We start from the raw sequence: 20,465 nt of genomic DNA, 5'->3' as shown, positions 1-20,465 counted from the left end.
CTCGATGTAAAATGTGAACTCCCCTGAGGATTCCCAACTCAAATTCGTCCTGTCGCCAGAGTGTGTATATCGGTCCGCACCAGCATAGCGCTCACTTCAGAACGGTATGTGCACCACGAGCCTCAAGAAACTGTTCAGCAGAGGTCTGTGGCAGGGACCGAATCAAAGCGAAGATCTCTTTATTATGATATCTCATTCGGGTCTTGGGGTCGATATATGGCGCAGGCAGGCCCGTGACATCGCAGTAGTGCTTGGAATGGGCCAATGATGGTGCTGATTCAATATTGGTATATGTCGCCGTCGGCGCAGAAGCAATCGCACCTGGTAGCTTCAAACTCTTTTCAAGTACCAGCTTTGATAGGCTCCGTGATGCTTGAGCAAGATTAGGAGCCTGGTCTCGGCCGTTGGTGGTCGCGGGTGTAGAGGTTCCGCTTGTGGACAAGCCATCGTCTCTTGCAGGCGTGGCATTTCCGCTTCCCTCCTGAGGGGTTGCCAGAGCAGACGCTTCTCTCCTAGAGGCATCGCCTACAATGGCCTTGAGGTTCTTGTTTCGGCGCTGGTTGGGTTTCCAGTGCTGGTTTCGGAAGGCCTTGTGGATGGAGTGGATGTCGAGCTGCTCGATAAGCTGCTGGTGCTGGATTTGGGCTTCAGTGGGAGTGGTGGTAGCCATGTTGAGGGGCGTTGAGAGATGTGTTGAGTTGGGCGGGCTTGTCTGAGGGTGAAGCAGGGTGACCCCTATATTTGAGACGATTGCAAATGCTTGATCACGGTTGTGGTCTGGATGGTCCAAGAGGTGATGAAGCTGAGTTGTAGAGTCGCATACTGTCGCAGTTCTGCCGCGTCTCACCGCATCTCAATGTGGTCACTGTCCACCTCCACCATGCTAAGATCTATTGTTGGGAACAGCGTGCATGCGTAGTCCATAACATCGCTGAGAGAAATTACAAATATGGTGAGATTTCCTTCTCTTATAGTCATCTATTCCTGTTCATGGCTTTACTCATCTTTAACACAGGAAAGTCCGCATGAGCACCAGCAGAACTTGCTGCTGTCCCGCATCGTGACCAACGTGGTACACTACAGCTCACCGTTCGTACGCGACATGCGCCACCCAGGCTAATTGTCAACTAGGAAAAATTAAATGAGGCAGTCATTGTCATGAACAAGAGCCTTCAGGTAAACATAACGTCCCCCACCAGCAATGGGGAATAGAGAGCGTGTAAATTCACACGGTAGCCAGGAAATCAATATTCAAAACATGAACGTCGAGTTGGTGGCGCAAATGTTCAAAAATTATCAATCAAATGTTCTTTTTCATCTGGAAGGTGAGTATCCGGTCTGCATGTCCAGAAAACACGTGTTAACTCGTACATCAGCTACGGACAACCTCAAACCGCCGTCATAGCAATAGGATGGGCAAATGCATGAGGAATAAAGGCTTGGAAATGGTCAGGCAGAGTGAAAGGTTAGTTGATGTAATGACAGCGAACGCAATATATTTCTTAACAATTCTGATTTCGCCCCAAATTTACCCATCGGGGTTTCAAAATAGACCAAAAAATATAGAATAGTGAACAGCGCGTAAAAAAACACATAAAGCTTCACACTTTATGCCGCTCACCCTCGACCCAAAACCAGTGACTTGCAGGGGCGTGATAGTGCGAGACCCACCAAGAAGAGAGCCTCTCCCGTCATCAGCCTCGTAGCCTCGCATTGGCCATTCTGGTTCCTCTGACCTCCCAGAGGTGCCGTCAACACTCGAATTCCTTTGCTTGCCCATCAATTGCCGGTCACGCAAGCCAAGTCCATCACCGCAGGCGCCCTATTCGCCACACCGGCCGGAAACGCCGACCCTCAACATGATTACTGCAGCTACCTGGTGATTCCAACTGAAGCTTTGCGACACGAAGACGCCATGGCTCCCTCAGCGATAGACGACCCAAAGCAACCGCGGCCGGACGGGAAAGCGTATCCTCCTGCCAACATTTTCCCCGTCAAAGAGACTCGCTTCGAAAAGTACATTGAGCCTCAGGCTGATGGATACAAGAAGGCCTTTGAGCAACACAAGGGCGATGCTGCCATCGTGATTGACAATGGTAGGTGAGATGGATGATGAATCTGCGGGTCAGACCGTCAAGACACAGTCGAGTTTAACACCTATGTCGCAGGGTCTTCAGCCGTTCGCGCCGGGTGGTCATTCGAGTCGGCGCCGCGATTCAGCATACCCCCGATAATGTCCAAGTATCGCGATCGCAAGCTTGGCAAGACTTTCTCATTTGCCGGATTCGACTGCTATGCCGACACTACGGCTCGAGGCCATATTCGAGGGGCATTCGAAGCGGGCACTGGCATCGTGAGCAACTGGGACGTCATGGAACACGTTCTGGACTATGTTTTTCTCAAATTAGGACTGAACGAATCAAGCGACGGATCGGTAGACGTCCCCATCGTCATGACAGAGGCAGTCGCCAACTTGCCGTATTCAAGAAAATGTTTGTCAAACTCACCGCACCCATAACGAGGACTTGGCAACTAACAAGAGCTGTCTAGCAATGACTGAAATCATCTTCGAATGCTACGGTGCACCATCGCTGGCGTACGGCATTGACTCTCTCTTTTCGTACCGACAAAACAAGGGTAACACGGGCCTTGTGGTCTCATCATCCTACACTTCCACGCACATCATCCCAGTATACAACGCGAAAGCGATGCTCGGACAGGCGATAAGGCTCAACTGGGGAGGGTACCATGGCGCTGAATATCTCCTCAAACTCATACGCTTAAAATACCCAGCCTTCAACGCCAAACTAAACGTCTCACAGGCTGAGCACATGATTCGAGATCACTTCTACGTGTCCAAGAACTACGACGAAGAAATCAAACACTATCTAGACTGGACAGGTCTAGAAGACAGAGACGTCGTCATTCAATACCCCTACACGGAGGAAGTTGTTGTTCAAAAAACCGAGGAGGAACTTGCTAGGATAGCAGAGCGCAAAAAGGAGAGTGGTCGTCGGTTACAACAACAGGCCGCCAAGATGCGACTGGAAAAGCTGATGAAGAAAGAACAAGATCTCGAGTACTACAAGAACCTCCAAGCCAAGCTCGTTGACGAAACCAAGAAGGAAATCCGCCGCCAGCTAGACAGCCACGAGATCAAGGACGAAAACCAACTCGACAAAATCATCAAGGAACTGGAAAAGTCCATCAAGAAGGCGCGCACAAAGGACGTCGGCGGTGACCCTGAAGAAGACCAGGAACAGCCCAACTTTGACCTCCTTGACATCCCCGACGACCAGCTCGACGAGGCGCAAATCAAGCAGAAGCGCCAACAGCGACTCATGAAATCCAACCACGAAGCTCGCGCACGTGCCAAAGCCGAAAAAGAAGCTGAAAAGGCACGAGTCGCTGAGGAGGAGCGTCTCGACAAGGAACGTCGCGAAAATGATCTCGACAACTGGCTCGAAGAGAAGCGTCAAGCTCGTCTTCAGACCCTCCAAAAGATCAAGGAGCGCGACCGCCTCAAAGCCGACCTAGGCAACCGCAAATCCCTCGCCTCCCAGATCCGCATGAAGAGCATCGCCAACCTCGCATCCGACAACCCCACCAAGAAGCGTCGCCGCGGCGGAGACGACGACGACTTTGGCGCCAACGACGACGACTGGGGCGTGTATCGCCAAATCGCCGTCGGCGACAACAGCGAGGACGAGCAGGAGGAGGAAGACCTCGCCACCAACCTCAGGAACCTCGAGCAGGAGCTCCTCCAGTACGATCCAGATTTTGACTACGAGCAAACTCAGGAGGCGCAATCCGACTGGTCCAAATCCCTCCTGCACGCATTCGCCCGCGGCCCGCGGCCCTTTGACCCAGCCTCCCAGGCACAGCTCAACCAAATCCATCTCAACGTGGAGCGCATACGCGTCCCGGAGATTGTGTTCCGCCCGTCCATAGCAGGCGTCGACCAAGCGGGCATTATCGAAATCGCAGGGGACATGCTGAACCAGCGCCTGAGCGGGATGCCTGACCGCGACGCACTCCTAAAGGATATCTTCCTCACGGGCGGAAACACCATGTTCCAGAACTTTGACGAGCGAGTCCGCGAAGGGTTGAGGGCGCTGCTGCCTGCTGACTCGGAGTTGAAAGTGCGTCGTGCGCAGGATCCCTTGCTGGATGCATGGAAGGGTGCGGCGGGTTGGGCAGGGACGCCGGCGTGGAAGGCAGCTACTATTACGAGGGAGGAGTATCGCGAAAAGGGACCAGAATACATCAAGGTACGTTTTTTCATTGCGCCTATATATGTGCAACGACACAGACTTTTTTTATTCTGGCTAACGTGGAGAAATAGGAGCATGATATGGGCAACTCGTATGCTTAAATGGTGGGTTATCGGCAAAGGGCATCGGAGTCAAGATGCGGCTGGCTTGAGTGTCATGTATTTTATGTGTGGGGAATCGCTAGGTACTGAATAGAGAAAATAATTCACACAAACATGACTAGAGTCACCAATCAATAAATGAGAACGGCACTTAGAAATAAAAAGAGGTTCCATCGCAGCGTCTAAGAAGCCTAATAGGGGGATGGTGAGATTCTTGATAGGAAACTTCGGGTTCAGCGACCAGGGAATCATCTCTCATCATCTAGCCAGCAATGATAGACTATTCCACAACACTCCCTTTCAAATAAGACAAATATGTTCAACGCCAACCCGCTGTACAAGTCTCTCTGGACCCTTGCTCTCCTGTTGGTTTGATAACCACCAACTGACATGGCGAATTCACATAGCCATCGCAGCTATCAAGTTCCAGCTCCTTATCACGTCACAAACTCCAATAACGCCATGGTGAACAAGTACGAAAGGGGTTTAGCATCCAGAACAGGTATCCCACAACGCCCCCCGGAAAGAAAAGCTGACAGCATGAAAAGTCCATTAGGAAGGGGTCCCGTTCACACCCGCAGTTCATACTACACATCTGCCGATCGACCGGAGTTTTCTTCGCTTTGTTGGTGAAGTTGTCTGTTGATTTCGTCGACTGTGCGACTAACCTCATCGCGTGGCTCAGGCTTATATTCGGGGCTGGGGTATTGCCCTTGGGATTCAGCCAATTGCTCCTGGGCTGCAAGACCAGCTACGGCCTGGGCAACAGCTTCAAGCGGCGTTCCAACTCCAGGGTTTGGCGCTTGCTCTGGTGCACTCGCAGGAGGAGGCTGGGCGGCGGAGGACTGAGAAAGATTCACATTGGGCGGCGGAGGCGGATACTCTCCTTGAGTATCAATGAGCCTCGACTGAAGATGGATAACATACTCACGCAGGGCGTAGTTCTCGGCCTGCACAGCTTTGTACGTTTGCTCCATCTCGGCGTAATCTCGCACCTGCTGCTCGAGCTTCTTGATATAGCCCTCCTTGCGCTGCCTGAATGCTCGCTTTATAAGCCACATTAGCTGCTGTCTACCGAAGAAATCGTTGTGGGACCCAGATTCAAATCAGAAGCAAGACGAAACCTACCTGCGCAGCTCTGTTTTGCGCCGCACGCTTCGACTGAGAAAGCTCACGCTTAGCCTTTCTTCCGTCACCAGCAGCGCCAGGTTCGGGAGCCGATGACGACGGTGCTGGGGCTATGGAAGTATTGGGGGGACCAGATGGACTGCCACCAGGGCTATGTCCAGAAGGAGGCCCCATGGGCATCATGTTGGATGGGTGGCCTGGAGTAGCTCGGAGATCTGGGTGGATATGCGACTCGGCTTGAGTCTTGCTCAAGGCGCGAGCAGCTTCGTGTGAGGCAGCAGCCAACTCCTCGTATCCATTCGCCGTTCGCGCCGGCGGAGAGTGCGAAAGAGCGCTTCTCGAGTCGCACGAGCCTGAAGCTGTCGAAGTTTCGGCGTCGTGACTCTGCAGGAGCTCCAGTTGTGCGCGCAAGTGCTGCTCTGCCCGGAGGAAGGTCAATCCGTGTTAGCAAGGTCCGTTTCGGTCTGTTTCGGTCTACCTCTCCCATGAACCCTCCCACGAAGTCTGGCACTCGGAGGAGCCTGGCCAGCCAAGCAAGGCGACAGCCGCTGGTGTTCCAAGTAAAAAACGAAGCCCGCCAAAACGCAGCAATTGAGTATGGCTGTTGCCCAGAGGCTACAGCACCAAGCAAATATCAAAAGTGCGCGCAACGTCCCAAGCTGCTGCTCGTCACTTGACTAAGACGGCGAGCCTCGGCCAACAAGCACACAGCAGCTCGCGCGACGGCGGAAAAGGTGATGCAATTCCGACAACGTCTCGGGCAGAAATGAAACCACGCAGTTGGCGGGCGCGCAAGTGCTCGCACACGTCCAAAAACGAGGCACAGCTGTTCGTGTGCAAGACAGAGGGGGGAAGATGATCTTGCTGACTTACCTTGATTCCCAGAACTCGATGGTTGCTGCATTGCTTGGATAGGATATTCTGACTCAGCATTCGAGATGCGCGAGGCGAGGATTACATACTACGGGAACGGAGTACGCAAGAGTCGAAGCTGCTGACGTGAACGTGGGAAAAAAGAGGACCCCGGGGATGGGCAGGTGCGGACTAGCCTTTTCTTGCCCTTTGGGCTGGGGGCCGCATGGTGGGAAGGTGGCGCACACACACATGCACACGCAACCCACACGGCGCAGTCGCAGCTTCCATGAGCATGACGTTGGGCCAGGAAGAAGCGGAGCATCGCAGTCGGCTTATGTAATAAGACGACGCTACCGGAAACGAAGCGTGCATGTCTCTGAGTCTGCGAGTCTCAAGAACCTAGCTCGGCCCTGCCTCCCAGCCATCCACGTCCCCTCCTTCGGCCCCTCTGCACCCACATCCTCGACAGGACATGACAGCTCAAGACTTGCAGTCGCCTCGACACCGGATTCAGCAATCAGCGGAAGCTCTTACGGCGGAAAATGGTGTGGCTGGGCTCGAAGATGCAACTAAGCATGGTGGACCACCAAAGGACGACATGGAGGGCGGACCTCCGCGACCGGAGAGCACTAGCTGCTGCTTAACGTCGTCTCAACTCCATCCTCCTCCTTGTTCCCAGTTATCTCCGGACTACTCCGTACGAAACGACAGTTTGTTTCGCGTCTTACTTCCTATCGATGCCAATCAATGCCAACGCTAATATTAAGATTAACGCTTATTCCCCCTTTCTTAGCATTACCACACACCTCTATGACCGTACCGAACTATCTGTTGCATCTCTTGGAGCTGCTCCTCTGGTCTCTGAGATTTTCTGGCGGCGCGGCAAACATGTTGGTTTGTCAGCAACAAAATAAAGGGCGATAGCACTCCGTACAGCAGCCAACGCTGAAAAAGCGGGTCAACAACTTATACCGTGGTCACCAGCTTGAGACTTCCCGATTCTACCAAATGAGGAATGTGCCTTGCCTGCGGTCAGCGAGTTCGAAGTGTGAGAGGGGTCAACTATGATTTACTCACTCAATCATTCTAGACTGCTTGTTACATGACCAGAGCCGCATACAAGCTGTTTCACGGTCCTTCAACCAAATCAAGTCGAGGATCGCATCTTATCAGGACAAACCCAAATAACCGCCGTATGTATCGTTTTGGAAAAAAGTCTGATGCCCATCCTTGTTTACACCATGTCATTCCCGTGCTCTCGGGTAGTGCCCGAATGTGTTAGCAGCAACAAACGTTCTCATACGGAGTACGCCTTCGGGTATTATGTCACCCACCTCCCGTTACGAATTACCAGAGTGGTAGATTATTCGGTATTGCCAAACTTACCCGAGGCCGGAGTCTCCGAAAATCAGGGTAAGAACCTCTCGCCCCCTTCAGTAGTCTTTCAGCTCCATCTGCTGAATGAGTTGCAATGCGTTATTTAGGTACACAGCCCAGAAAGGAACCAGCATGTATAACCCATAGAGTCTTGGTAAACTAGGTTTGTCGCGCATGGTTTAGTGTTCGGCTTGGAAGGAAAAAGGTGGTATTGCAGTATGTTGCTATTTCATCAACACCCGTTCACAGATGCTTTGGTACCCTGTATGACACCAACGAAAGTGTGACCAAGATACAATGGGGTTCTACCAATGCAGCACATCATAAAACACTGTCAAGAGCTCAACCAGCACGAAGCTCCCTCAGTCATATCCGAACTCCGCCCACGGCTTACATCCGCGTCTGAAGCCTCTGGTAATCGTCTAGTCGTTGCAAAGATCACTTGATTCCCGATTCACCCGAGCACGCCGCCACAGACCGCAAATGGAGAATAGGAAACTACATCTACAAATTTCAAGGTTATTCAAAGTATCAGTAACATGTCCTCATCACCAAACATGCTCCATCTGTTCCGTCAACACTCCTCATACAGGCGACAACGAATCTGAAGTAGACTTGAACAATCTTCCCCCTTTCCAAACATGGGTAACATTATCCGGGTTCGTGAGCACATTAATATCATGCAAGGGATTTTATCTTAACGGCAATCACGTCAGCATCATATCCTTCCTTCTGCTGCCCACTAAGCGGCGCAAGACCACCCAGCGTTAGCGGCCCGTTTGCCGTCGCGCTCTCAATCGCCTGCAACGGCGTCATCCCCAGTTCAACCGCATACGCAAGCTCATTTGCGTTATGACCGTGCGAAAGCCTCGATTTGCGATCGCTGCTCGCCATATCTGTCCCCAGCGCGATCTTGACACCCTTCCTGATGGCAAGCTTGTATGACTCCTTGGACTTGTCGATCAAATTGAGTAGTTTCCGCTTATTAAGTTCCGGGAGTTGGTCCATGTAGTCGGCGGCCAAGACCCGGACAATGTGCTGCGTAGGGACGAAGATGGCGTCCTGCCTAACCATAAAGTCGGCGACTTCCTCATCCATGTACATGCCGTGTTCAATAGTTTTCACGCCAGCTCGGGGGCCGGCCAGAATTCCTGCCTTGCCAATGGCGTGGGCAGCAACAGCGCGTCGACTCCGGCCTGCTTCTTCGACAATGGCCTTGAGTTCTTCATCGGAGAATCGCCGGTCTTCAGGGTCATCGCTCAGACTGAGTACTCCTCCGCTGGAACACACCTTAATGACGCGGGCGCCGCGACGGACCATTCTCCTGACCATCTTTGTGCAATCTTCTACGCCGTCGCAGACTGCAAGTGGGATACTTCCGTACGTCATGGCATCAACCACGGTTGTCAAGGGGGTATTGTGTTCGTCCCCGTGCCCGCCGGTGATGGACATGATGCCAATGGCAGAGTAGATATTCGGGCCTACGAGCGGCCCATTCTGTACGCCGGGCCAAACACCCCCCCGGTAGCCGCCGAGCTCTCGAACAGACGTGTATCCCGCGTTCAAAGTGGCTTTCAAATCGTCCACTGTAATGGCGCCGGCGAGTGCGCTGAAGCCAGGCAGAAAGCCCACCAGCCCGGATACTGAGCTCGCAACGTCAAGCGCGAGGAAGTGGACATGGCAGTGCTGATGTCGCGGTACTTGTAAAGACGATTTAGAAACGAGCCCACCCACTCGATTTTGCCGCCGCGCATGGCGAGGGCGCCGTTTTGGATGGGCTCGCCTCTTCCCGGTATGAGACTCTGGGAGGTTTTGCTTGCTGACTGGGACTCGCATGTTGGTGGTGGATTGATAGGGTAGCTCTTCAATCGGAGTGTGTGAGAGGGTGCAATTGGGCGACGGTGATGGAAGGATGGGGCTTAATTGGAGCATGTATTGCAAATTTTAATTTCTTTTCCAAAATAGAAGCATGTTTGGAGTTGCAAAGTCACGCTTGATAGAGATATTTTAATAAAAGCTATAGGTAAATATATATCTTTTGCTACGGTCGCTTTCTTTCTTCCCTGTGAGTTTGGCGAGCCGTGTAGGCTCCTTAAAGTAGGTGGCGGAGGCGGGTACAGCTGCCGAGATCGAGACCATTGTGTACATTCAGCAGTTTCCTCTAAACCAATTTACCGAATGAGATGGACATTCAGGCTTCTTTTTGTTACAATTTGGTACATCTTCGTCATGGCCATATATTGTGCGCCAACTCCAGGAGCAATAAATGAGATAGACGACGTGTGCGGGACCCTGAAGCTCTCATAATGGTAGCTCCCTCCCTCCACCAGCCGTCTCAACTTTCAAACTTGAACCGCACCACATCAACCCCGACATCCTAGACAAACCAACCCATCGATATCATGTCCCGCCCACCACGAGGAACAACACTCTCCCGCACCGTTCTCTCGCGCATCCACCCCTCCGCAAAATACTCCACAATGCAGCCCAGGTTCTCGCCCGGCACCGACGAGACCTCCGCCGCATCAGCACTCGCGCCGCTCCTAACTTCATCCGGGGGCCAATGGACGCTATCTTCCGAGGGAAAGGCCCTAGAACGAAGCTTCAAGTTCAAGACGTTTGCCAAGACATGGGTATGCCGTGCTGTAGCCGCGAGTGCTAAAAACCCGGACCAATGGCTGAAAACAATTTTGATGTAGGATTTCATGACTGCCGTGTCGTTGCAGTGTAAACTTAAGAACCACCATCCCGAATGGTCAAATGTACGCGTTTTCCTGATGTTGCTTCCGTGAGAGATTCCGGTCTGATGGGACGGGGCCCAGGTCTATAATACTACGTTTATTCGGTGGACGACGCATAATCCCCTGGGGTTGTCGGAGAAGGATGTCAGATTGGCTGGGATATGTGATGCCCTTGCTAAGGACTTTGGGGAACTGGTCCCGGAGCCTGCGAGTTGTGAGGTGAAGGGGCTTGCGGACAAGGCTTCCTCTGCTTCGGGGGATTGCTGCATGCCGAGGAAAGAGAAGTGATGGTCGTGTAAACGTAGCGAAGGGAATCAGTTGGATGCATGATACTTGATACAGTTGGAGGCCGTATAATCCCTTGTACGAACAGTAATGGCACCGTAGATTATGCCGTCCGAATTCGTGTTGCATCTACGCAATGTTGTAAACACACTTGCTCCAATGTTGTTCAAGCGGCCGCCAAACCAATCAAATGAACGGCTGAGTAAGAATTATTAACTAGTTTCATCAAAGGGCTCCCGTGGGCATGCCACAACAAAATCTTATATATACAATAAATCATGTAATGCCATACTCAGTCCGCAACTTCCCAAAAACGCCATGGCGAACGCCTTTAGACTGGCGTGGGCCGCATGATATGCATGACCGTTAATCTATAGTTTTATTTCGACGTCTCTTTTCGAGGTCTCTCTTCTCCTGCTATGCGCCATCTCTCCCAAGAGATGCCGTCCTTACCAGCTCGTTGAACGTATATTATCATCGTTGAGAATTTGGTAGGAGAAAGAAAAACTGCAAATTCTACCGACATTTGGCAAATTGTACAGTTAATTCTCCTTCTTGGCGTCCTTGATAGCCTTGAGCTTTCGCTCACGGCGCCTCTTGTTGGCCTCGGGACCGGCCTCGGTGTCCAGAAAAAAGTCCCACCAGCGGAAGCTGGAGGCGTAGTTTCCAATGAACTTCTCGTGGTGCATGTCGTGGTGATCGGCACCGGCCCAGAAGGGCAGGATGTGGCGCAAGCTCCAGGGGAAGTCATAGCCGCTGTGGGCATCGATGGCTTGAAAGAGACGAAGGACGATCCAGACATACATGGTGACGAGGTGAAGGTCACCGGTGACGGAGAGCAAAATAATAGGAGAACCAACGACCCCCATGCCGAGGAGCATAGTCTCAATAGGCGAAGCGTACTCAGCAGCCAGGCCGAATGGAGCAGAATAGGTGTGGTGCATCTTGTGAATAGCCTTGTAGAGAGGTCCGTAGTGAAGAGCTCGGTGGAACCAGTAGTGCCAGGCATCCTCCATGACGAAAAGGATAGAAATCTGGATGGCCATCTTCAGGAAAGACGGGAATGGCACGCCGTAATCCATGCCAAAGTAGGTAGCAATGGGATGGAACACCCAAATCTGAGGAAGCTCGGCGGTGAAGTGGCTGATGAGGACAATGGCGGCACAATCCCACTGTTCCTTCAGGGTCGGAATCTTCTGGCTTTGGATCTTGTACTTGTGGAAGTAGGGAATTTTGTCCATGAGCATAAAGGGTAGACAGCGGCCGAAGTAGACAAGCTCGTGCATGACGAAGCTCATGATGCCGGTCGCGAGGGTATCGTTCTGCATGTATAAGTACCACGCCTATCAGTTGGTTAGCAATCGTATTCGCCGGACAATGGGTCATAAAGATGTCAAAATGCCGGGGAAAGGCAGTGAGACGCGGTGACGAGAAAACGTACTGCCCAGAGACGCTCGAAATAGTTGAGGTTAACATTGTACTTGGAAACCTCCTCGAAGACACTGAAGTAATCCTGAGTCTGATTCAGGGCGCCAACGGTGGTGTTGCTGCGAAATTAAACCCGTGTTAGCATCGCCGTGGTCTGCCATTTTCGACAAAAAAAGGGGTCATGTTGAGGGACGGCCAGAACTCACACCAGGTCCATAGGGACGATAGACGAGACAGAGCGTGTCTCGCGAAAAGCAGGATATTAAAAAAAGAGCAGGATACTGAATGAGGGGTATGCGCGAAACCAACAATGCGCAAGAGATGTATGAGAAGAAAAACAGACAGTGACACACAAGGAAGAGAGATGGTCGATTGAACTGAAGAACTGCGACAGTGGGGGACGAGGGAGATTTTATCGCGGTTCATGTGTAATGTAAGTATTTTTGCTCCCCGTTCATTTCTGGCCTGATTAGCGTAGATTCTCAGGGGACGATCAGTGGAATCGCCACCCACAGAAGTTCTTTGAGGACCCGGCTAGGTACCTTTGGTCGTGGCTAGAGCGACAGATGCACAACCTGGTACTTGGGAGGTACCACCCGTGCTAGATCGCACATGATCCCCCCAATGGAGCATGGCCATTCTGTCGGCTTGTGAGGAACCGACTGCACGAGAACGCGCAGACTTTCTCAACACAGCTGGTTGGGTGGCTCGAGAATGGTGCCACCTCCAGCAAGTGCTTCCCGTTTTCCGGGACCCAACCAGCTGTCACCTGGCGGTATCGATAAGACTTGATGCAAAATACGAATACGCACCGTTGCCACCCAATTTGCCTGCTTGCCTGTTGTTCTCCATTTGGGATGGACGATGATCTCATTCATACGATTGTTGATGCTGACTTCACCAGAGCATCAAGTCATCAACTTACTCAATCCAACTGTGGTCCGAATTGTTTGAGGAAGACGTCTCTCTCTCTGACAACGCCGTCTTTGTTTGTTTCTGCTGAATGCCTCAAACGTTCTTGCTCCTTGGCCCCATTCCCCCTCGCTGCTTCGAATCCGAACACGAGGGTCGTCGGGCTGGAGCCCCACGCGACTGCCAACCAATCTGACGGGACCTTTCTTGGTCATGCACTTCCAAGTCAGCTTTGTGTTTCTTCCGCCCCAGCCATTTTCAGTAATAAACAAAGCAATAATCGTTCCTCGTCGGCTGCTCGTCGTCCCGGCCACTCCACGCATGGTGTGATGAGCCTGCGAACTGTAATCACCGTGGCTGACTGACCTCTACTTTGTTCCTGATTCGCTCCCCCACACCATCTTTCAGAATCATCAGATTTCCCGCTTGGTCGGTTCGATCCATGCCGATTGAGGCTCTGTCAGTCTGGCACTAGCCCCCCGGCCTCGTTGCAAGCCTAGCCGCACACCAGGGCATTCGTTTCCGGCTGACGGGCCTCATCTTCTCTTCATCGTCGGTGTCCTGTACCATGTCACTGGTGTCTGAGTAAGTACAAGTACCCCCTTTGCTGTCTGTTCTCCTTGGTCCCGTGTTGGCTGACCTTTGTTGGTTCCTAGCCAAGTACGCCGTCTGGATGCCTATCTGGATCGGTTGCCAGTAATATCAGAAGCCGCATCGGATGATGGTCGGTCTGATGTAGAAGAGCGTGCATTCGTCACTGCTGATGCGTTCGCTTCTCCAAGGTTGGATGAGTTGCTTCGGATTGTCCAGTCCCTAAGTGCCACTTCTGCTTCCGATTCTGTGCTTCCACTGTATCGTGTCAAGGCACTCCTCGCGCAGTCCGGGCTGCCATCTTTGCAACCGCATGACATCAAGCAGCTTGAACAAACAGAACGACCAGTGGCCAAGACTGCTTACGAGGACGAGATTGAATGGCTGCTGGTAACCAAAGCCACCGTCCACATATACGGCGCCATTCTCAACTCCCTGCTGGATCAAATTATTCCACTCAACGACGATATTTGGTATTGGTCGGGTGTGCTGAACTCGTACACCTACAGCAGTCTTTATACTGTCCAGACGTCGCCAGTTCGGTTTTGGGCATGGACCCTAGAAGTATACGGCGCAAGCAAGATGCGCTTGCAGTCTCTGTCCGTCAGAGACTCGCCCGCTGAATTTGTCGACTCTACTGCTGCCGGCGTATCGCAGCAATGGCGTCAGTTTTATGGAATTGTGCGCGACGCTATTCGGGAGCGCTCCTTTGCCAACATCCAACGGAAGGTCCTCTCACCCGTGGCGTTCTGTCGGTCGGAGGCTCGTCGAAAGCAAGCTCATCTCCGTAAGCTGCGAGAAATCACAGCTAGCGGACTTGGGGTGTTGATGGACGAGGGGCTTCAGTTTGGTCATGACGATGACAAGGCAGACATGCATGACAGTCATGATCTCAAAGGCGTGGTTGAGCGCAGCGTTGCATTGATGGATGTGGTGTTGAAGGAAGTCTGTACCCTGGACGTGAACATTCATGACTTCGAAGATAAAGTCTTCGCCGGTGTAGAAGAAGACCCCGAGCTGTCCGTACACTTGGAAGAGAGTGTCACGCTGGACCGCCCGGCTGTGTTGTCTCGTCGACTCTTGCGCATAATAGACAAGACCCTTCCGGATCATTTCAACAACATGCAGAGTCTTGCTAGGGAGAATGGCCGACCGTCACAACTCATCAGATATTGGCTTCCAACAGTGGTGGGGGTCTTGTCATCTACTACTGTTTTGCGCATTCTGATCAACCGTCAAGACGAAATCATCAACTGGATTACGAACCTTGGCGGTACAATCCGGGACTTTTGGTTCAACTGGGTTGTGCAGCCAACGACAAAGGTCATCAAGACTATCCGCCATGACTCGACAAGTGACATTGCCATCATGAGCCGAGATAGTCTGAAAGCCGACCGCGAAAGTTTGGAACGAATGGTGGTCGACTTTGCGAAGGATAAACCGCACTTTGCTTTTGAAGGAAATTCCTCCATCACGGAGATTCAACTTGCCGAAATTCGAAACAAGGTTGCCGAAGGGGATGTGACTCCTGTGCTGAGAGCGTACGAACAAGACCTTCGCAGCCCTTTTGTCGGTGCAGTTCGTGGCGACCTGGTCCGGTCGCTGCTAATTCAGGTGCAAAAGACTAAGGTCGATTTGGAAGTGGCTATGACCGGCATTGACTCTCTTCTGAAGAGCCAAGAGCTAGTGTTTGGCTTTGTGGGCTTGACGCCAGGAGTTTTGGTGTCAATTGGTGTGCTTCAGTATCTACGGGGCATATTTGGAGGAAGAAGCGGCTTGCGACGAGATAAGAAGTCAGGCAGGGCTGTGCGAATCTTGCGGAACATCGACAGAATACTATCGGAAGCCAGGCCGACAGAGAACAATGTTTTATCATACAAGGACCACGGCTTGCTGCTATGTGAGGTACACATACTCCGCAGTTACGCAAGCAACTTGATGCCTCGGGATATCGAAAAGGAGTTTTTGGAAGATCTTGACGATCTGGCCAATATCAAGGGCATACAAGTGCAGACCAAGGCACTGGAGCGAATCCGATGGGCGTATGCTAGATGGCTCAAATGAGGACATGGCTGTACGTCTTTTCTTTCTTCATGGATTTACACAATCACACATGCATGGCATAGCGCTTCAGGTGGAACTTTTAAGGCAGATTAGGTACAGTAACAAGAAAATGCATACAGTGTTCAATTTGACTTGTTACCGCGGAGTTGCGAAATCCCTCGTCATTGGAGTTGCTATCTTGTCGCGCAACACCGGCCAACCACTGTAGTTTGTCTTATCAGCTCGAATTCTATTTTCATTTGGGGGTCCCATCGTGGCTTGTAAAAATAGATTGCCCGCTTGTAGATAGATTATTATCTCCCCAGATTATTCCCCATGGTGCTTTTGATAATTCGCCTTGACTTTATTCAACCATGCTCTGCCAAAACTCCAGATGTCTCATCTCGTTAAAAAAGAAAAAAAAAAAACATATCGCTATGCGGACGCTCTGATGCAAATCGAACCTCACATATGTACAGCCGAGGTGTCGTATGAATAACCCGAGATCCCAAATCCTGTACTCCTTTTAAAGACACAAACCCTCATACTCTTTCACCAGCGTCTCCTTCCCGTTCTTCCTTCTCCTTGAGTTCCTTAAGACAGGGGGCGAGGAACAAGTCGCCTCTGACGGCTAGACGAAGCGTCCTGCTGGCAACCATCATCCAGAGAAGAAGCACGGACAGGGAAATGATCTATTGCCCGAGTCAGCAGACTGCATATGCAACAACACTTGAAGAACTGCGGCACATTCACTTGGAAGCAGCGGCAAACTCACCGTCGTGGCAACCTTGAAGAATTCACTATCCAAGTTAATCGCCAGCATGCTCGTACACGTCGCCCACACGCCCAACGGGAAGGTAAACCCCCACCAGCCCATGTTGAAGGGGAAATCACGAATCGTCGCCAGGCTGATGAGCGCGAAGCACACCCACACAAGCGCGAACCCCCACAAGACCAAGCCTGTGAATACGCCTAGGACGTATAGGATTTCGGCACCGCGCGCGACGTCCACGCCGGCTGCTTTGAAGGCTGGTGTTGCCGGGAGCAGCTTCACGGCTACTTTGCCGAGCTGCTGGATGCCAAAGCCGCCTTGGCCGAGGGGCCCGACGGGCAGAAAGACGGACACGATGACCTCCTTGGGCGGGAGGGAGTGGATGGTCAGCCGGTGGAAGTAGAGGGCCAGGACGCAGGCGGACAGACACTCGCCCATGCCCCAGAGGATGTACGAGGCAATGAGAGTGGTGAATGCGTGTCCGTGGTTGGGCAGCGCCTCTGCGACGATGCCCCCCGTGGCGGCGGCAACGACTGTCGGGACAATGGGGAGCAGCAGGGCGGCAGTGGTGTTGCTCAGGCCCGGTTTATGGCGGTGCATGACGATGAAGGGCATGGTGATGGCGGTGGCCATGGAGAGGAGCACGTCTATCCACCAGAATGCCCAGGCGAGGTAGACGAGCCAGTCGCCCCATTGTGCGCAGCTGAATATCATCATGTTGATGATGGCTGTTTGGGCAAAGTCAGCATGTTGCGTAAGAAAGAAAAACAAGGAGAAAAAAAAAGGTGCCGGGATATCACCTCAAGTTGGTGGTGTGATATGGTTGGATCATGGGGACACTGAGACATACTGGCAAAACCCATTGGGAAACAACCAAGGAACAACGACTGTCCTGGATGCGAAATCATGGCCCGCCATATGTCGGGATAGACGATATATCGCGCCAGGGACATGCATGAGAAGGCTACGAAGAGGAGGATGTTGAGGCCGAAGAAGATGTAACTTATGAACTGGAGCCAATGGCCGTTGTATGGCAGGTTGTGGAGGAGGATGGAAACAATGCCAGTCCCCATGTTGACTGCAAACCATCTATGATAGGAACAATGGTTAGTTTCCCACGTCTCTTTCATGACCGGTACCAATTGCTGTACGGAGGAACAACGAGGCCTGCATAACGGCGACGGGACTCACGAAGGCGTAAAGTTGCGAATGATGCGCCGCCATCCCCGTTCCTGCAACTCCCTCGCTCTCTTCTGACACGGCGTCTCTTCAAGCGGCGAGGCTCCCGCAGGCCCGCTGTCTTCCATGTCGCTGGTGTTGTGGTCGGCCACGTCATTGGTGCTCATTGCACAGGTCGAGTTTTCCGACGACAAGTACGAGAGCCCATCCGGCATGGTGGCTGGGCAGGTGTCGCAGATATCGCAAGTATCGCGCCAAGGACAAGCAATGCCTTGTCTCTCTCCAAAGCAATCTGTTCAGCAGGGATTCAAAATACGGACGGCAACCGGGGCAGAAGCGAATCTGAACGTGATGTGGACTGGGCCGTCTTTTTAAACGGCCGATGGCCTCAATGTTTCTACAGCAGAAAACTTGACGCCTCCGTCCAAGCCGACCGGAGGGAGTCACTGGTGCCTGTGTGTAGCGCCAAGCCTGGGGGTGCCCCCTCCTCCAGGTGCCGTTTCCTGCGGCCAGCTGGCCCTACTCGGGTCGCCGTAGGTACCGGAAAGCCAGACCAACGAAGCCCAAAAAGGAGACCGGGGATTCGTGCGTCCTGCATCGCCCTGTGTGACTGTGCCGGGTTCCTGTCGGCTGTCTGGTCCATGCTGGGCTGTCGGAGTGCTGAGTGCTTCTCGCGTCAGTGATCAATTGATCCTTTGTTACACCAGGGAGACCAGACCATCATGAGCAAAACTGTATTTCCGCGGCATGCAAGAGCCACTTTCCAAAGTCGGGCGGATGCCCACTCTGCTCCGAAGCGGCCCCCGAGATGTGACTAATAATAATCAGTGCCGGAAATGCTAGCCGTGGCAGCGGGAATAATAAAAGGCCGTCCCACTCGGATCGCCCAGGCACACACTCAAAGGGATGCCGCAGTGAATCGTGTTCTCAAGTTGTACCCCGTACAGTACGGCAAGACGGCTGTCGGTGGATGGCGGTCCGCCAGGTGTTTGCCCACCGCTCCTTCCAGACCGGCTGTCGTCCACTGCCTCACGATACACTGGCCCAAGTGCCCAGGTGCCGTCTTCAGGGCACGCTTAGTGCCGAATTCCCGCCCATTCGACCCGTTTTCAGCGCTCTTCGGGCGTGGCTCAGCGTCGTCACTGTGACCAACTGACTGGGAGCAAGTACGGAGTACTAGTACCTAGAAAAACTGTTACTCGACACGAGTTCTGTCCACTTTTTTTTTTGGCGGCCACTTGAGTCATTGGGCTGCCTATGCCATGAGCTTAATTTCACACTGGCGGCACCAAAACTTTAGAGTTTGAAGGAAAAATCAGATGTCGTCTAAAACTCACCCGACAGCTGCAGAATACTCTATATGTGTAATTATAGCCTACGAAACCCTTTTAACGATTCACGTCGCGTAAAATACTTACTCGCTGCACATTTCGGTGGCCCGTTTTGGCTCTTGCAGCCCCTACTGTCTGTTTCCTCCAGTATCCGTGCCTCATGCACTTGAGCGCATCTCAACACTGCCATTCAGGCGGGGGTGCCCACTTTTCGTTTTTGCAGGTGACCAACCATATCGCACCGTCGTCGTCGCAACCCATCAGCCCTCAAGGTTTCCCACGTCGATTGAAGCCATTCCTGCTCTTTTTGGCTATTCGTGGGTGGCCGGACGAAAATGTTTTGGACACAATACCCCACCGTCTGACGCCGGTGATAATATCCGCCGACACTACCCAGACACTCAGGTGACCTTGGCAGACTCACGGTAGGGGGTCGGCGTTTTCCCCCTCTCCACTGATAGCAAACGCCGAATGCTTTGTCGACGTGCTGTCCTTTTCCCGTTGTTGCCCATCATCAGATAGTGCACAAAAGCATCTTTGAGTCCACATCCCCTCGACGTGTCATCAATCACTCATCGTTAGAGCAATCAATCATGGCCATCGACGTCATCTCCAGAGCCCTCTCCATCAACAGCAAGTCTGCTGCGACGTTCCCACAGGTCGACAAGTTCGAGGAACTCGTCCTGGCGATGAAGAAGGTCCTTGGCCCTTCATCAGGACTGACCTCGGATGATGTGGACGTAGGTTCGTTGACTGATCTCATGATCAACTATGATAGTAATCCCATGGAATGGTCCAAGTATGCCTATGGTGATGCCAGTCGGGGATATACCCGCAATCTCGTCGACGAGGGGAATGGCAAGAGCAACCTGGTAAGTCGTCGCTGCCTGATGATGACTGTGCCTTCCCGAACACATGACTGATTGCTCGCATGTATAGTTGGTTCTCGTATGGTCCCCCGGAAAAGGGAGTCCGATCCATGATCACGGCAATGCTCATTGCCTGATGAAGATCCTGCGCGGCAGTCTAACTGAAACCCGCTACGCCTTTCCTGAAGACGGTGATGAACAAGGACCCATGCAGGTCATATCCGAGAAGACATATAAAGAAAATGGTGTCACTTACATGGCCGACGAACTTGGTTTGCACCGTGTATCCAATAGAGGCAGCGACTTTGCTGTCTCATTGCACTGTACGTCCTCGCTCACGCTCAATCCCTCATGCGACGCTTGTCAGAAAACTAACTAGCAACTTTGCCAGTGTACACTCCACCTAACGTAGCCAAAGAGGGATGCCACATCTTCGACGAGAAGACTGGCAAGAGCAGCCATGTGCCTGGATGCCATTACTACTCAGCGTACGGTCGTCTGATCAAGAAGTAAGGGATCAAGGGAAGGGATAAGGTCGCTCTGTGCAAATATGTTCTCATGTCGACATATGTCTGTTCT

General features: G+C 52.4%; 9 protein-coding genes across 9 annotated transcripts; 4 read left to right on the top strand and 5 right to left on the bottom strand.

Moving 5' to 3' along the window:
• Window positions 1–91: 91 nt before the first annotated feature.
• J3458_002142 (uncharacterized protein) lies at window positions 92–670 on the bottom strand (the record flags this gene model as incomplete). The annotated part of the gene is made up of 1 exon (XM_007814549.1): window positions 92–670. The coding sequence occupies one exon, from the start codon at window positions 668–670 to the stop codon at window positions 92–94; it is 579 nt and encodes a 192-aa protein (XP_007812740.1).
• A 1,245-nt stretch (window positions 671–1,915) lies between these two features.
• ARP5 (Nuclear actin-protein involved in chromatin remodeling) lies at window positions 1,916–4,375 on the top strand (the record flags this gene model as incomplete). Its single annotated transcript, XM_007814550.2, has 4 exons — window positions 1,916–2,096; window positions 2,169–2,492; window positions 2,551–4,271; window positions 4,346–4,375. 4 exons carry the CDS (start codon window positions 1,916–1,918, stop codon window positions 4,373–4,375), a joined length of 2,256 nt encoding a protein of 751 aa, XP_007812741.1.
• Window positions 4,376–4,962: 587 nt separating this feature from the next.
• J3458_002140 (uncharacterized protein) lies at window positions 4,963–6,407 on the bottom strand (the record flags this gene model as incomplete). Its single annotated transcript, XM_007814551.2, has 3 exons — window positions 4,963–5,421; window positions 5,504–5,922; window positions 6,377–6,407. 3 exons carry the CDS (start codon window positions 6,405–6,407, stop codon window positions 4,963–4,965), a joined length of 909 nt encoding a protein of 302 aa, XP_007812742.2.
• A 365-nt stretch (window positions 6,408–6,772) lies between these two features.
• Window positions 6,773–9,746, bottom strand: J3458_002139 (uncharacterized protein). Its single transcript, XM_007814552.2, has one exon. It carries the CDS (start codon window positions 9,665–9,667, stop codon window positions 8,414–8,416), a length of 1,254 nt encoding a protein of 417 aa, XP_007812743.2. The 5' UTR covers window positions 9,668–9,746; the 3' UTR covers window positions 6,773–8,413.
• Window positions 9,747–9,800: 54 nt separating this feature from the next.
• J3458_002138 (uncharacterized protein) lies at window positions 9,801–10,953 on the top strand. Its single transcript, XM_007814553.2, has 3 exons — window positions 9,801–10,368; window positions 10,435–10,497; window positions 10,558–10,953. The coding sequence occupies exons 1-3, from the start codon at window positions 10,138–10,140 to the stop codon at window positions 10,762–10,764; spliced, it is 501 nt and encodes a 166-aa protein (XP_007812744.1). The 5' UTR covers window positions 9,801–10,137; the 3' UTR covers window positions 10,765–10,953.
• J3458_002137 (uncharacterized protein) lies at window positions 10,918–12,559 on the bottom strand. The gene is made up of 3 exons (XM_007814554.2): window positions 12,396–12,559; window positions 12,203–12,308; window positions 10,918–12,104 (listed from the first exon to the last, which is right to left on the bottom strand). Exons 1-3 carry the CDS (start codon window positions 12,404–12,406, stop codon window positions 11,304–11,306), a joined length of 918 nt encoding a protein of 305 aa, XP_007812745.2. The 5' UTR covers window positions 12,407–12,559; the 3' UTR covers window positions 10,918–11,303.
• A 956-nt stretch (window positions 12,560–13,515) lies between these two features.
• On the top strand, window positions 13,516–15,879 carry NCA2 (Nuclear control of ATPase protein 2). The gene is made up of 2 exons (XM_007814555.2): window positions 13,516–13,686; window positions 13,758–15,879. Exons 1-2 carry the CDS (start codon window positions 13,670–13,672, stop codon window positions 15,754–15,756), a joined length of 2,016 nt encoding a protein of 671 aa, XP_007812746.2. The 5' UTR covers window positions 13,516–13,669; the 3' UTR covers window positions 15,757–15,879.
• Window positions 15,880–18,074, bottom strand: SSU1_1 (Plasma membrane sulfite pump involved in sulfite metabolism). The gene is made up of 3 exons (XM_007814556.2): window positions 17,358–18,074; window positions 16,511–17,235; window positions 15,880–16,427 (listed from the first exon to the last, which is right to left on the bottom strand). The coding sequence occupies exons 1-3, from the start codon at window positions 17,635–17,637 to the stop codon at window positions 16,278–16,280; spliced, it is 1,155 nt and encodes a 384-aa protein (XP_007812747.2). The 5' UTR covers window positions 17,638–18,074; the 3' UTR covers window positions 15,880–16,277.
• A 1,536-nt stretch (window positions 18,075–19,610) lies between these two features.
• On the top strand, window positions 19,611–20,399 carry J3458_002134 (uncharacterized protein; the record flags this gene model as incomplete). Its single annotated transcript, XM_066117144.1, has 3 exons — window positions 19,611–19,889; window positions 19,957–20,209; window positions 20,278–20,399. The coding sequence occupies 3 exons, from the start codon at window positions 19,611–19,613 to the stop codon at window positions 20,397–20,399; spliced, it is 654 nt and encodes a 217-aa protein (XP_065979034.1).
• Between the last annotated feature and the right edge of the window lie 66 nt (window positions 20,400–20,465).

The sequence above is a fragment of the Metarhizium acridum genome (assembly GCF_019434415.1).
Source record: "Metarhizium acridum strain ARSEF 324 chromosome Unknown scaffold_1, whole genome shotgun sequence".
Taxonomy (NCBI): Eukaryota; Fungi; Ascomycota; class Sordariomycetes; order Hypocreales; family Clavicipitaceae; genus Metarhizium; species Metarhizium acridum.
This window is presented reverse-complemented; position numbering and strand designations above follow the sequence as displayed.

Excerpts from the sequence above, each read along its gene's own strand:
- J3458_002139 (XM_007814552.2), bottom strand. The coding sequence starts at position 9,667 with ATGCTCCAATTAAGCCCCATCCTTCCATCACCGTCGCCCAATTGCACC.
- J3458_002138 (XM_007814553.2), top strand. The coding sequence starts at position 10,138 with ATGTCCCGCCCACCACGAGGAACAACACTCTCCCGCACCGTTCTCTCG. Across the intron at positions 10,369-10,434 it reads AGACGTTTGCCAAGACATGG|GATTTCATGACTGCCGTGTC; the intron begins GTATGCCGTGCT and ends ATTTTGATGTAG. Across the intron at positions 10,498-10,557 it reads ACCATCCCGAATGGTCAAAT|GTCTATAATACTACGTTTAT; the intron begins GTACGCGTTTTC and ends GACGGGGCCCAG.
- J3458_002137 (XM_007814554.2), bottom strand. Across the intron at positions 12,105-12,202 it reads ATTTCGAGCGTCTCTGGGCA|GCGTGGTACTTATACATGCA; the intron begins GTACGTTTTCTC and ends ACCAACTGATAG.
- SSU1_1 (XM_007814556.2), bottom strand. The coding sequence starts at position 17,637 with ATGAAAGAGACGTGGGAAACTAACCATTGTTCCTATCATAGATGGTTT. Across the intron at positions 17,236-17,357 it reads TTTCCCAATGGGTTTTGCCA|CCATCATCAACATGATGATA; the intron begins GTATGTCTCAGT and ends TTGCCCAAACAG. Across the intron at positions 16,428-16,510 it reads TCTTCAAGGTTGCCACGACG|ATCATTTCCCTGTCCGTGCT; the intron begins GTGAGTTTGCCG and ends CTCGGGCAATAG.